Source organism: Salvelinus sp. IW2-2015, linkage group LG28 (assembly GCF_002910315.2).
Source record: "Salvelinus sp. IW2-2015 linkage group LG28, ASM291031v2, whole genome shotgun sequence".
In the NCBI taxonomy this organism is placed as follows: Eukaryota; Metazoa; Chordata; class Actinopteri; order Salmoniformes; family Salmonidae; genus Salvelinus; species Salvelinus sp. IW2-2015.
The window spans coordinates 2,955,107-2,968,386 of NC_036868.1; the positions used below are offsets into that span (position 1 = coordinate 2,955,107).

The following is a 13,280-nucleotide window of genomic DNA, read 5'->3' on the forward strand; positions in this document are numbered from 1 at the left end:
AAAGTTGGCGATTTACTGGCAACTGCAGTTATGGAATGTTTGCTCAAGAGTGTGTCATTCATTGGCTGATCCCTCCTGATGACCAGGATGAAATCATGTGATCCTTCCTTATCCCATAGGAATCCCCACCCAGTTGACTACTTTAAAATGGTGGAAGCCCTCAATGTCCATGCCAAAACAGGTTATATCCATCTAGAATCCTCTAACTCCAAGACTTTGCCTTACAGACCTGCTGAACATTATATTTTCTGATTTAGTCTTTATTTTTTTTCTCGGTGAGAACAGCAGTGATTTTACATTGTCTGTGCAGGACAAAGGGGAATGTGGGACTTCTTGTGTAGATTCTTCTTACACAACTTTATTTTGATTGTGTGAAAACAAAATGAAATTGTTAAAAAATAATAAAGAGAATAAAAAGTCTGTTTCATTATTCATGTAAATTGCTGAGAATGACAAGCAGAGCTCAGGCACAGCTATAACCTCTAACTGGACTGTAGGGAACCTCTAACCCTTTCACTAGACTGCAAGCGTGTATCTGTATTTAACCTTAGTCACCCGCAATTGGAACCAACCCACTGTACTCATGACATCCTAGCTACACAAACTGTAAAAGCAGCATATTAGTGAAGCAAGGCTTGCGTTGCAGACCTTTTTTTGTTACCATAAAGAAGTCTGAAGTAAACAAAGTTGCATTTTTTTTTCTTTTTCTGATGTGCTTCTGGAGCAGCAGGCTAAAAACACACGTTTGCGGTGTAGTTTTCAGGGTCAGGGTCACCAAAGTGTGCTTATTGTGAACTGGGATAATCCACTCTGTTGGCAAGCCCTGTGGAGCTAAACAAACCAGTGACTGCAAAAGATTACAAGATACTGGTTTTAATACATCACTGGAACTTTCTGTACAGTTGGGTATTAAAACATTCATTTTCAAAATTCCTGTGCTGCAGAAACAGTATATAGTTAAAGTGAAAAACATTTTTGAATGTCCCTAACTAATATTACATTTAGAGCAAAGGTCACAATGAGATGATCCATGGCTTTTACGTGTTAGTAATTTAGCAGATAATTAGGGTTAAGTGTCTTGCTCAAGGGTACATTGACAGAATTTTCACCTAGTCAGCTCGGTGATTCAAACCAGCAACCCTTCAGTTACTGTCCCAACGCTCTTCATTGTTAGGCTACGTGCCGGTTGACGTACAAAATATTGGTTTTGGTTGATTTCTTCTTACCGTAACACGTCAGGGGGAAAAGTCATAATACTTACTAGTGTAATAATACATTCAGTACAAATATTTAGATATGGCACTTCACGTTGACTAAAGTAAGGCAAGCTAAAATAAAACATTAAGTAAAACATTTGCAAGGAAATGTCATAAGAGTCTATCAGTGGTACTGTGGGTGTAGAACTTTTTGTTTCATGATGCAAAACATATCGCTGTAGAATGCATGAAACCGCTGCATTGGGATATTGGAAATTGCTATCCTGGTCCCAGATCTGTTTGTGCTGTCTTGCATGCAATAGAGAGAACAAACAGATCTGGGATCAGGCTAGGGAACTACTGATGATGTAAACAAGACATGGAATGAGAGAATACAAAATGGCTGCCTGATATGGGTGTTGTAATGACAACTGTGCCTCTTCTACCTCTTTCTCGTGTGTGTGTGTTGGATGGGGGATGATACAGTGCTCTCTCCACTTTCCTGTCTTCAGAACTGTGTGTTTGTTTATGTCTTCAGAACTGGCGAGAGGTCCCCTGGTCAGATTGCAGGAGCCGGACGATGGAAGGGTCACTCTTGGCACCTTTGATGAACTCCTCCAGAGAGAGTTTGCCTATAGTCCAGAAGGGACCCCAGGTTAGCAACACACACTACACTATAAACACCAAAAAGCACATTATTTGCACAGCAGGGGGGAGAAAACCTCTGAACGAGGCCACCAGAAATCCATACTGTTTCAATACACAGACATAGCACATAAGAGCTCAAGTGAAATACCCATTCAAGACATACTGTAGGCTCAGGTTTTGTGGACTCAAGTTTGCACTGTAAATGATTATGTCACTAGAACAAGTCGAAGAACGAGATGTTTAAAAGCAAAGAAAAACTCACCGTCTTTGTCTACGTCCATCTGTCTGAAGATTTTATCTGTCCGTTTCTCTGGCGTCGACTCATCTTCTGGCATCTTCATCACTGAGGACACCATCTTGTAGATCGCCTGCGGAAGGAAGAAGAATGTATCTTGGGCAAAACAGTTTCATTAAGCTCGTAAGGAATTAAAAAGTTACATTCTTCAAGAATCAATGTGTATACAGTTTGACCATTAAACAACAGGGTAAATCGCAAATAGTGCCTTAAAAAAATGATTCAATGTTCTCTGTCAGAATGGAACTATTCTGCAGTCAGGTTACCACCTGGAAAAATCATCACGGGGTCTCTGGCTTTATAAAAACATCAATGAGACAGGAGCATGTAGTCTGAGGACACTTTAACAAGGCAATTTGTTTACTCAGGTTCGTTTGTATCAGCACCACACACAATCGCCTGAGCCAACACTGATACGGGACAGGCTGCTCAGGCCACGATGGTGGGGAGAGCAAATATCACCATGTTGATAAAGGATAATAAAAGGAGAACAAGTAGCAGCCAATGTTCATGACTTGTGGTGAAAATATGTTTATGATGTCACGGATGTGAGTAATAAAGAACATATCACTCAGATATATACAGTAAAAGAAAAGTCGTAAATAGGAGAGAGAGAGATCCTGTCGGAGGTCTTTAGAATCCACAGTGAAAAGTATGGCAATTTAAAGGTAGACTCAGCAAGATGACGTTGCAACGAGCAGCACCGCAGATATTGCGATGAGCGCAATGCAAGACTTTGCTCTCACATGGTCACACAGAGTATCTGCACATGTGCACAGGTGCGCTTCACGCTACAGTGTGGTAGCTATGGGATCGATCTGGAGGCGAAACAAACGCACACCTGTTTAGGCGAGGTGCTGGCTAGCAGAGTAGAACACTTGAGAAAGAAAAGAAGCTCAGATCCAGACAGCTTGTCTGTCAAAACCCTGGTTATTAAATTATTGCATCTGAGGTCCTAGAGTGAGGCTCTCCTTTTCTTTTTCAAGCTATGGGATCAAAACATCAAAGAAGTTTAGTCTCGTGATTAGTTGTTGCGAAAATTGACCGGATATTGTCCTTACTTCGTGCATGCAACGTCATATCGCTGAGTCTACCATTAATATGGCCATCTATCAGTCATTGTTATCCAAAGCAACAGACAGAACTATCAACATTGACAATGACACATATTCAGAATATGTGGTGCATGCAGGAATCACACCCACAACCCTGGTACTGCTAGCACCATGTACTGTTAGAATAAAAGGTGCTTCCTAGAACTAGAAATGGTTCTTTGGCTATTCCTGTTGGGACACTCAATGGAAAACCCTCAGAGGTTTATTGAAAAAGGTTCACTGAGCCATCAGAACTACCTCACCTCATTGGTAGACTACATCTCACCTGTACAATCTCCAGCATCTCAGCCCGGCTGATGTAACCGTTCCCGTCCAGGTCATACATACTGAAGGCCCAGCGCAGCTTCTGCTCCAGGCCGCCGCGCGACGTAACGCTCAGCGCAATGATGAACTCCCGGAAGTCAATGGTGGCGTCGCCGTTGGTGTCGAATGTCCGGAAGACGTGCTCGGCGAACTTGGAAGCGTCGCCATACGGGAAGAAGTTGGCGTAGATCTTCTTGAACTCTTCGACGGTCAGGTGGCCCGTGGGGCAGTCTTTGAGGAAGCCTCTGTACCATTCCTGAAGCTCGTGGTCAGAAAATTCTGTGTTCTCGCGCAGGTCGTTCAGCACTTCGGGACGCAGTTTGCTGTTCTGTTTCCCCATGACTGCCTCTCTGCAACAAAGTTTAGAACCTCGAGGGTCTTTCCTGGTTAAATTACGGTGAAATGTAATGTGGAGCCTCTTTCACAGTCTACTGGGCTGCTAGTCTTGGGACCTGATCTCCACCACGCAGGTTGCAGGTCCCCCTTCTGCTGTCCTCAAGATGTCTGTCTGCTGGCTGGCTGCAGGTCCCCTTCCGCTCTCCTCAAGATGTCTGTCTGCTGGCTGGCTGCAGGTCCCTTTCTGCTCTCCTCAAGATGTCTGTCTGTTGGCTGGCTGCTCGATCAATGTCCTCTTCCTCTGTTCCTACGGGAGATGGAACACTCTCATTAGCAACGTCAAGTGAAACACCAGTGATAGTGCGGTTTTAATTAAACCAATTTGTCTGGATGTTGTATAATAACTTGTGAGGTTGAAGAACCACCTTAAACAGCCAAATGTTGATTCATACTGAATGATGGTTATTATAAACTGGGTGGTTCGAGCCCTGAATGCTGATTGGATGACAGCCGTGGTATATCAGACCGTATACCACGGGTATGACAAAATATTTATTTTTACTACTCTAATTACGTTGGTATCCAGTTTATAATAGCAATAAGGCACCTCGGGGGGTTGTGATATACGGCCAATATACCACTTTTAAGGGCTGTATCCAGGCACTCCGCGTTGCGTCGTGCTTAAGAACACCCCTTAGCCATGGTATACAGTGGGGAGAACAAGTATTTGATACACTGCCGATTTTGCAGGTTTTCCTACTTACAAAGCATGTAGAGGTCTGTAATTTTTATCATAGGTACACTTCAACTATGAGAGACGGAATCTAAAACAAAAATCCAGAAAATCACATTGTATGATTTTTAAGTAATTAATTTGCATTTTATTGCATGACATAAGTATTTGATACATCAGAAAAGCAGAACTTAATATTTGGTAGAGAAACCTTTGTTTGCAATTACAGATCATACGTTTCCTGTAGTTCTTGACTAGGTTTGCACACTGCAGCAGGGATTTTGGCCCACTCCTCCCTACAGATCATCTCCAGATCCTTCAGGTTTCGGGGCTGTCGCTGGGCAATACGGACTTTCAGCTCCCTCCAAAGATTTTCTATTGGGTTCAGGTCTGGAGACTGGCTAGGCCACTCCAGGACCTTGAGATGCTTCTTACGGAGCTACTCCTTAGTTGCCCTGGCTGTGTGTTTTGGGTCGTTGTCATGCTGGAAGACCCAGCCATGACCCATCTTCAATGCTCTTACTGAGGGAATGAGGGTGTGGCCAAGATCTCGCGATACATGACCCCATCCATCCTCTCCTTCAATACAGTGCAGTCGTCCTGTCCCCTTTGCAGAAAAGCATCCCAAAGAATGATGTTTCCACCTCCATGCTTCACGGTTGGGATGGTGTTCTTGGGGTTGTACTCATCCTTCTTCTTCCTCCAAACACGGTGAGTGGAGTTTAGACCAAAAAGCTCTATTTTTGTCTCATCAGACCACATGACCTTCTCCCATGTCTCCTCTGGATCATCCAGATGGTCATTGGCAAACTTCAGACGGGCCTGGACATGCGCTGGCTTGAGCAGGGGACCTTGCGTGCGCTGCAGGATTTTAATCCATGACGCGTAGTGTGTTACTAATGGTTTTCTTTGAGACTGTGGTCCCAGCTCTCTTCAGGTCATTGACCAGGTCCTGCCGTGTAGTTCTAGGGCTTGATCCCCACCTTCCTCATGATCATTGATGCCCCACGAGGTGAGATCTTGCATGGAGCCCCAGACCGAGGGTGATTGACCGTCATCTTGAACTTCTTCCATTTTCTAATAATTACGCCAACAGTTGTTGCCTTCTCACCAAGCTGCTTGCCTATTGTCCTGTAGCCCATCCCAGCCTTGTGCAGGTCTACAATTCTATCCCTGATGTCCTTACACAGCTCTCTGGTCATGGCCATTGTGGAGAGGTTGGAGTCTGTTTGATTGAGTGTATGGACAGGTGTCTTTTATACTGGTAACGAGTTCAAACAGGTGCAGTTAATACAGGTAATGAGTGGAGAACAGGAGGGCTTCTTAAAGAAAAACTAACAGGTCTGTGAGAGCCGGAATTCTTACTGGTTGGTAGGTGATCAAATACTTACGTCATGCAATAAAATGCAAATGAATTACTTAAAAATCATACAATGTAATTTTCTGGATTTTTGTTTTAGATTCCGTCTCTCACAGTTGAAGTGTACCTATGATAAAAATTACAGACCTCTACATGCTTTGTAAGTAGGAAAACCTGCAAAATCGGCAGTGTATCAAATACTTGTTCTCCCCACTGTATATACACCACACCCACTCGTGCCTTATTGCTTAATTATAACGTTTGACCGAAGAGGCTTTGAACAGCCTATGAGCAGTGGCAGAGTGATACTGATAAGATGACAACTGAGATGCTCCGAGTGCCACTCGGGAGGGCGAGACCTGGTCTCCAAGGCAACCATTTGAATGCCCTCACGCGGTGAGAATTTATCGACCGTTTGCCATGCGATGGAAGGAGAGTGGCTGGGAGCATTCTAGGATTCAATACGTCAGTCTTGTCTCTCAAAAAGGTCAGCACGGTACAAGAAGCTGTTGTTACCTCAGAAGCCAGCCAACCATTAGATAATCCAGGTAACTAGGTTAGGCCAAGTGGGAGGCGGTTACACACACAGGCAGGGGTTTTGAGTTGTATGTGTGTGTGTATGTGCAAGAGAGAGTGAGGGAGAGAAAGAAAGAATGTGTGAAAAAGAGGGGAATAACAGGGTATCTGGCATCACAGCATATTGGTCGTTTCTTATCACAGATTCATAAGAGACCGCATCTAATTAGCCTACTGGGAAAATTGAAAGAAATGTGCCACTGCAGGGGGCTTCTTGGGCCTTTTTGAGGGCATCATTGTAAAACTGCGTGCGTGGTGTGCATGTGTCCGTGTGTGGGAGAGAGAGAAAGAGAACTTGCAATAGAAAAAGTAACATGTATCAAAGGAAAACCCTAATTTCTAGGTAGGCTATACCATGGGAGCCGCGGTGACTGCACACACATGGCACACATTTAATGACACATTATATAACACTTCCTCTCCCTCCACTTTACCAACAAAGCTTTTATTGGCCAGAGAGAAAAGGTCATATGATCCTGTTCTCTGTTTACCTCTCTTTCTCTGTTTACCTCTCTTTCGCTCTGTCCTCTCTTTCTCTCTGTCCTCTCTTTCTCTGTTTACCTCTCTTTCTCTCTGTCCTCTCTTTCTCTCTGTCCTCTCTTTCTCTGTTTACCTCTCTTTCTCTGTTTACCTCTCTTTCTCTCTGTCCTCTCTTTCTCTCTGTCCTCTCTTTCTTTGTTTACCTCCCTTTCTCTCTGTCCTCTCTTTCTTTGTTTACCTCCCTTTCTCTCTGTCCTCTCTTTCTCTGTTTACCTCTCTTTCTCTGTTTACCTCTCTTTCTCCCTGTCCTCTCTTTCTCTGTTTACCTCTCTTTCGCTCTGTCCTCTCTTTCTCTGTTTACCTCTCTTTCTCTCTGTCCTCTGAGATTATTGGCACAGGACAGATTATACCAGAGACAGTAGCAGAGGACAGAAACTAATTGGGCTTGTGACTGTGCTCTAACAAGCTTCTCGAAAGGCCTCTCGTCTCGGAAAGAATCATGTGTCCACACTACACAGTCCTTAATGTAATTTCCTGCAGTTCTCAATCTGAGTCGCAATGTAAACGGAGCTCTAAGGCGGTGAGTGGATTGGGAGTAGCCTGAACTCTCCCTGTCACACCACCACTAGCCCTTGGTTTACAGCTGTGCACAGCTGGGAATGAAACATCACAGACACACACACCCATCCAGAGCCCGACCGCACCCCCTGGCCCCAGAGTGTAACACCCCCAGGATGCAACAGGCATCGCCTACCCTGGACTGGGTCACATGGTCACATGGACGGTTTTCCACGCCAACTCACTGTGCTTGGCAGGGCTAGGTCAGACATAAACACAGATATTGCTATTTATTCCCTCCTTGCACACAAACCCACAAGACATCCAAAAAGATTCCATTCCAGATAGAAATGGCTGTAATTTTTTAACTTCTAATTTTAAAGTTTTTAAAAACACTTAGTAGCCTACACTCCAATAGATGCCCATGAAGTAACCACTTGATCATACAGTTGTATGATAATGCATTAACACTATAGCAACAATGTCATGTAGTCATTTTTTAAGATGAAGATTTTGCTGGATAGCAATGCAGGTTTACACACAGTGAAGGATGTTTGTTAAAAGCAATGTCTTCCTTTGCGGATGTCTTACTGAAAAGGAGCTACATACGGAAGAACTGTAAGCTATGTGGATCTCCTGTCAGACCTAGAACAATAAGTTCTACAAAATGGCAGTCATGCACATACCGTGTCAGTGGCTGATATCTACCCAGTCTGGTGCTTGGCAGGTTACACAGCATTACATTTGACAGGTTTTTTCACAGCTAGAACCTTAGCCTAATACTGCCAATTCAAATGATGTATTCAGTGCCATGAACAGAAGTTGGGATGGCAAGCTAGCCCTGTTTTCTTGTGTATAGAAAGTATTTGGCTGTGATTCAAACAAACTGCAACGTTCACTTAACAGATTATTAATGTTTGAGCCAACATCCGCAGCTTTTACCACAAAAAAAATGTATCAAGTGTGGTACCACGTCAGCACGTTGCAGTTTGTCTTTGTCTGTTTTTATGGCATGAAGGTGGCAGTATAATGACGTTTCCCTTCCTCCTTGTAGACTGTATCATGGTGGAGATGGTGGAAAATGTTACTGACTGGTGCTATTTGGATTGCTGTCATACCTTGTCCATAGACTGTTTACAGGGTAAGCAAACCAATATGTCATTTGGGTGAACTATCCCTTTGTTATTTTTCCCCATTGCGTTCCAACAGGTATTCAAGCAGGTGGCGTCACTCCTATGCGAAGTGCAGACGGTTCATTGTGCTATCTGTTGTAAGATCATGCTTTTTTTACCAACCAGAAAAAATTGTTTAGTTTGCGTGTTTTCATATGCTGATAGAACCACACTTTTGATTTGTTTGTGGGAAAAGAACAGGCCTCACTAAATTCACATATTAATTCCAGTGACATCCATTAGGCCTATGTTCTGCGATTGAGAAACTGGTTGTCCCCTATTAAACCTAGATTCCTTCCACAGCACGTTCACACCATGAGCAGCCCCGTGAGATTATTATTTCACATTCAATGCTTGCGTCCCAAAAGGCACCCTATTCCTTATTTAGGCCTTGTGCACTCCTTTGACCACAGCCCTATGGAACCTGGTCAAAAGTAACGCACTACATTGGAATAGGGTGCCATTTTGGACACAACCAATGTCTGCCTTTCCTCTCAGTAACACGGCAACAGTCTTTCTCTTGTTGCTCTGGCTCTACCACTTACTGTAGTCTGTAGAAGCCCCCCCCCCCCTATCAACCTTTTACCCAATAACCATGGCTGTCGTTGTTCCACTTTTTCCACTGGCTAATGAAAATATTTTGCACAGCTTCCAGATTCCACACACTCACACGGCATGCATTTTCCCGACTGGGGAGTCCTGTCCCACCTCTGATCCCCGAAAGTTCCACTCTCTTCCATTTCTAACGGTATGTAGCAAATCATCAGGTCCAGTAAATCACACATGACTCCAGTAACCCCTAACCCCAGTGTCGGTGACCGTTGCCGTGGAGCTCGTTACCTTACACATGGCCTACAGGCAGGCTTAGTGACCTCATCACATGCCGGGGGAGACCCTGACTGGTGTCAAAAGATTCCCCCCAACACAAAGCACCAACTCTCTCCGGCTGCAGTGAACCAGATGATCACACTCAAAACAAACAGCAGGCTGTCAACCATTTGGAGAATTCCCAGTATCGGCCCAGAATAGCATTGTTGGCAATGGCGCTCCGTTTAATGATGTCTGTCAGGGGGCGTCAACATGCACATTTCCCATTGCTGACTACTGCTCCAGAGATGGATTGGACAGAGAAAATATTATTTGGTCCGTCTGTATTTATCATAGCGTTTTGCTGCGAATGCAAATGGCCAATCCATCACGTGATGTGCTTGTGGAGAGAGAACCTAGCTAGACAGCGTACTGGCATTGAACATCTCATTACCGTAGCATGCTGTGAAGCTGACTGGGCTTCAATTAAATATGTACTAGTGAACTGAACGTCTTTATGGAAGATTACCGTTAAAGTCACTCATTCACACCTCTCTGTCAAAGTTGGCTGTGATGAGACTTTTGAGAAAAGCTAGGTCAGGAGATGACCCAGTATTTGATCGAGGAGGGCAAAATACATTTCCAAACCATTCTCACGTCCATCTGTGTGTGAGGTTTACTGAGGCAGTGTCAGAAAAGCATGAACTGTAGCAGACATATATAGTCCCTTGACACACCTGTCTCCACGGCAACACCATGGTGCTAAGGCTGACTTATGCAAGGGAGGAGGCAGTAACTAACGACTGGGGCACATCTCCAACTGGGCACAGCATTCAAAGCATTGCAGATATAAATGGAGCACATAGAACCGCAGACACATGTCTGTATTCTACTTGTTAGAAAATAGGGTTCATTCTAGTACTAGTTGTACCTGATACATTCTGAACATCCTGTTCTGTTATCTCCAAATAAATGACTTGAGAGAAAAAAAATATTATTGTGTAGAATATGACACAATGTGATAATATCTGCTGGAAAAAATAATTCAATGTCTTCAACCATAATCCTCTCAATGTTTTTATAAATCCTTTTATATTTCCTAAAAAAATCTATGACATCGACTTTGACTATTGCCACACCTTACATAAAGCAGATAATATGCCATTCTATTTTCCTAGCCCACAATAACCCCCATATGAGCTTCTATCGGCTGCAGAAAACACCACTGTGACAAGATGGACATACGCATGATCAGATATCTAACCATGGCAAGAAAGTTGCCGATTTTAAACTACAGTCTGAAGGACGCAAGATTATGCACATAAATGCATCGCCATATTGAGCCAACATCGAGCATATACAATTATTAAAATAAATATCGAACTGTCAACAAACTCAACGTTTCATACTTAGTCCTGGCTTACGATGTTGTGCTGTCGGCTGAAGATGGGTAGGCCTATCCAGTCCGGTTGTGTCCAAGTTGCGGCTCAATACCGTTAACTTTTATTTCTAACGCTTCAATAGAAAAACTAAACTCAAGTAAATTAAGGTTACAATTACCTTGAGATTGTATAAGCAACCGTATTCAGTCTGAACATTAAACTATTGAAAGGACTACACAACTAAAAAGTATTTTTGAAGGAAGTTCTGTTTTAAAATATATTCAGAGATCAGGCTAAACAACTTCTTCTTGCAACGCTGGTTCCTCATTTTGCATGATATACGACACATACACACACGGCTGCTCTGCTTTACCCGGACTCGCCCAATTCTCTCGCGGGGGATGTCTTTTCTAACTAATAGCAGTCGTTTTACTTTTATACTGCCTCATAGTGGCATTTGATAGGCTACTTTAATAAAAAAAATAACCCTTCCCCTCAATGGAGTGTATGTATTTTTGTATGTAGGCTTCGGTAATAAATTCTCAAGTAATATTACTGCCAATAGGCCCCTCCTACTTGGATATAGAACAATCCACACTCGCTACCACAAGATTTGCTCTGCTGATACAGTAGCGGGAACGTAACTGTAACTGTTGGCTCAAATACAATCTGCAGGTCCAATGGAAGGATATCTGATCGGTGTGGGTATTTAATTGCACATTCTGGATTTGTTTAAACGTTTGGTGTTAGTCTTGCAACCGTATCATGTTAAACTCATTATTTATTTCATAAGAAGTTTGGACTACATTACTATAGTAAATACTGTACTAATATAAATTCATAGGAACATTGCATTCTATGTGTCAATTCCATTGTTATCAAGTCAGTTAACGGACCCTTGTTGAATATAAAAGGCCTAGGCCTATAGAATTTACTTTAAGAATGCTCAATAAGGTATACAGTCGTGGCCAAAATTTTGAGAATGACACAAATATTCATTTCCACAAAGTTTGCTGCTTCAGTGTCTTTAGATATTTTTGTCAGATGTTACTATGGAATTCTGAAGTATAATTGCAAGCATTTCATAAGTGTCAAAGGCTTTTATTGACAATTACATGAAGTTGATGCAAAGAATATATTTGTAGTGTTGACCCTTCTTTTTCAAGACCTCTGCAATCCGCCCTGGCATGCTGTCAATTAACTTCTGGGCCACATCCTGACTGATGGATAATCTTGCATAATCAATGCTTGGAGTTTGTCACAATCTTGAGGATAGACCACAAGTTCTCAATGGGATTAAGGTCTGTGGAGTTTCCTGGCCATGGACCCAAAATATCAATGTTTTGTTCCTCGAGCCACTTAGTTATCACTTTTGCCTTATGGCAAGGTGCTCCATCATGCTGGAAAAAGCATTGTTTGTCACCAAACTGTTCCTGGATGGTTGGGAGAAGTTGCTCTCGGAGGTTGTGTTGGTACCATTCTTTATTCATGGCTGTGTACTTAGGCAAAATTGTGAGTGAGCCCACTCCCTTGGCTGAGAAGCAACCCCACACATGAATGGTCTCAGGATGCTTTACTGTTGACATGACACAGGACTGATGGTAGCGCTCACCTTGTCTTCTCCGGACAAGCTTTTTTCCGGATGCCCCAAACAATCGGAAAGGGGATTCATCAGAGAAAATGACTTTACCCCAGTCCTCAGCAGTCCAATCCCTGTACCTTTTGCAGAATATCAGTCTGTCCCTGATGTTTTTCCTGGAGAGAAGTGGCTTCTTTGCTGCCCTTCTTGACACCAGGCCATCCTCCAAAAGTCTTCGCCTCACTGTGCATGCAGATGCACTCACACCTGCCTGCTGCCATTCCTGAGCAAGCTCTGTACTGGTGGTGCCCCGATCCCGCAGCTGAATCAACTTTAGGAGACGGTCCTGGCGCTTGCTGGACTTTCTTGGGCYCCCTGAAGCCTTCTTCACAACAATTGAACCGCTCTCCTTGAAGTTCTTGATGATCCYATAAATGGTTGATTTAGGTGCAATCTTACTGGCAGCAATATCCTTGCCTGTGAAGCCCTTTTTGTGCAAAGCAATGATGKCGGCACGTGTTTCCTTGCAGGTAACCATGGTTGACAGAGAAAGAACAATGATTCCAAGCACCACCCTCCTTTTGAAGCTTCCAGTCTGTTATTCGAACTCAATCAGCATGACAGAGTGATCTCCAGCCTTGTCCTCGTCAACACTCACACCTGTGTTAACGAGAGAATCACTGACATGATGTCAGTTGGTCCTTTTGTGGCAGGGCTGAAATGCAGTGGAAATGTTTTTT

At 43.4% G+C, this 13,280-nt stretch overlaps 1 protein-coding gene across 4 annotated transcripts; it reads right to left on the reverse strand.

Moving 5' to 3' along the window:
- Window positions 1–1,681: 1,681 nt before the first annotated feature.
- Window positions 1,682–11,371, reverse strand: hpcal1 (hippocalcin-like 1). 4 transcript variants are annotated; one of them, XM_023974292.2, is made up of 4 exons: window positions 11,004–11,371; window positions 3,520–4,200; window positions 2,107–2,212; window positions 1,682–1,828 (listed from the first exon to the last, which is right to left on the reverse strand). In XM_023974292.2, exons 2-4 carry the CDS (start codon window positions 3,895–3,897, stop codon window positions 1,731–1,733), a joined length of 582 nt encoding a protein of 193 aa, XP_023830060.1. In that variant the 5' UTR covers window positions 3,898–4,200; window positions 11,004–11,371; the 3' UTR covers window positions 1,682–1,730. The 4 variants fall into 4 exon arrangements, with proteins under 4 accessions (XP_023830060.1, XP_023830059.1, XP_023830061.1 ...); XM_023974291.2 differs by having other exon boundaries at window positions 10,989–11,371; XM_023974293.2 differs by having other exon boundaries at window positions 3,520–4,194; window positions 11,004–11,292.
- Window positions 11,372–13,280: the final 1,909 nt, after the last annotated feature.

Coding starts and splice junctions, on each gene's coding strand:
- hpcal1 (XM_023974292.2), bottom strand. CDS start 3,897: ATGGGGAAACAGAACAGCAAACTGCGTCCCGAAGTGCTGAACGACCTG. Junction 2,213..3,519: donor AGATGCTGGAGATTGTACAG/GTGAGATGTAGT, acceptor TTCCTTCCGCAG/GCGATCTACAAGATGGTGTC. Junction 1,829..2,106: donor GATGGACGTAGACAAAGACG/GTGAGTTTTTCT, acceptor TCTGGACTATAG/GCAAACTCTCTCTGGAGGAG.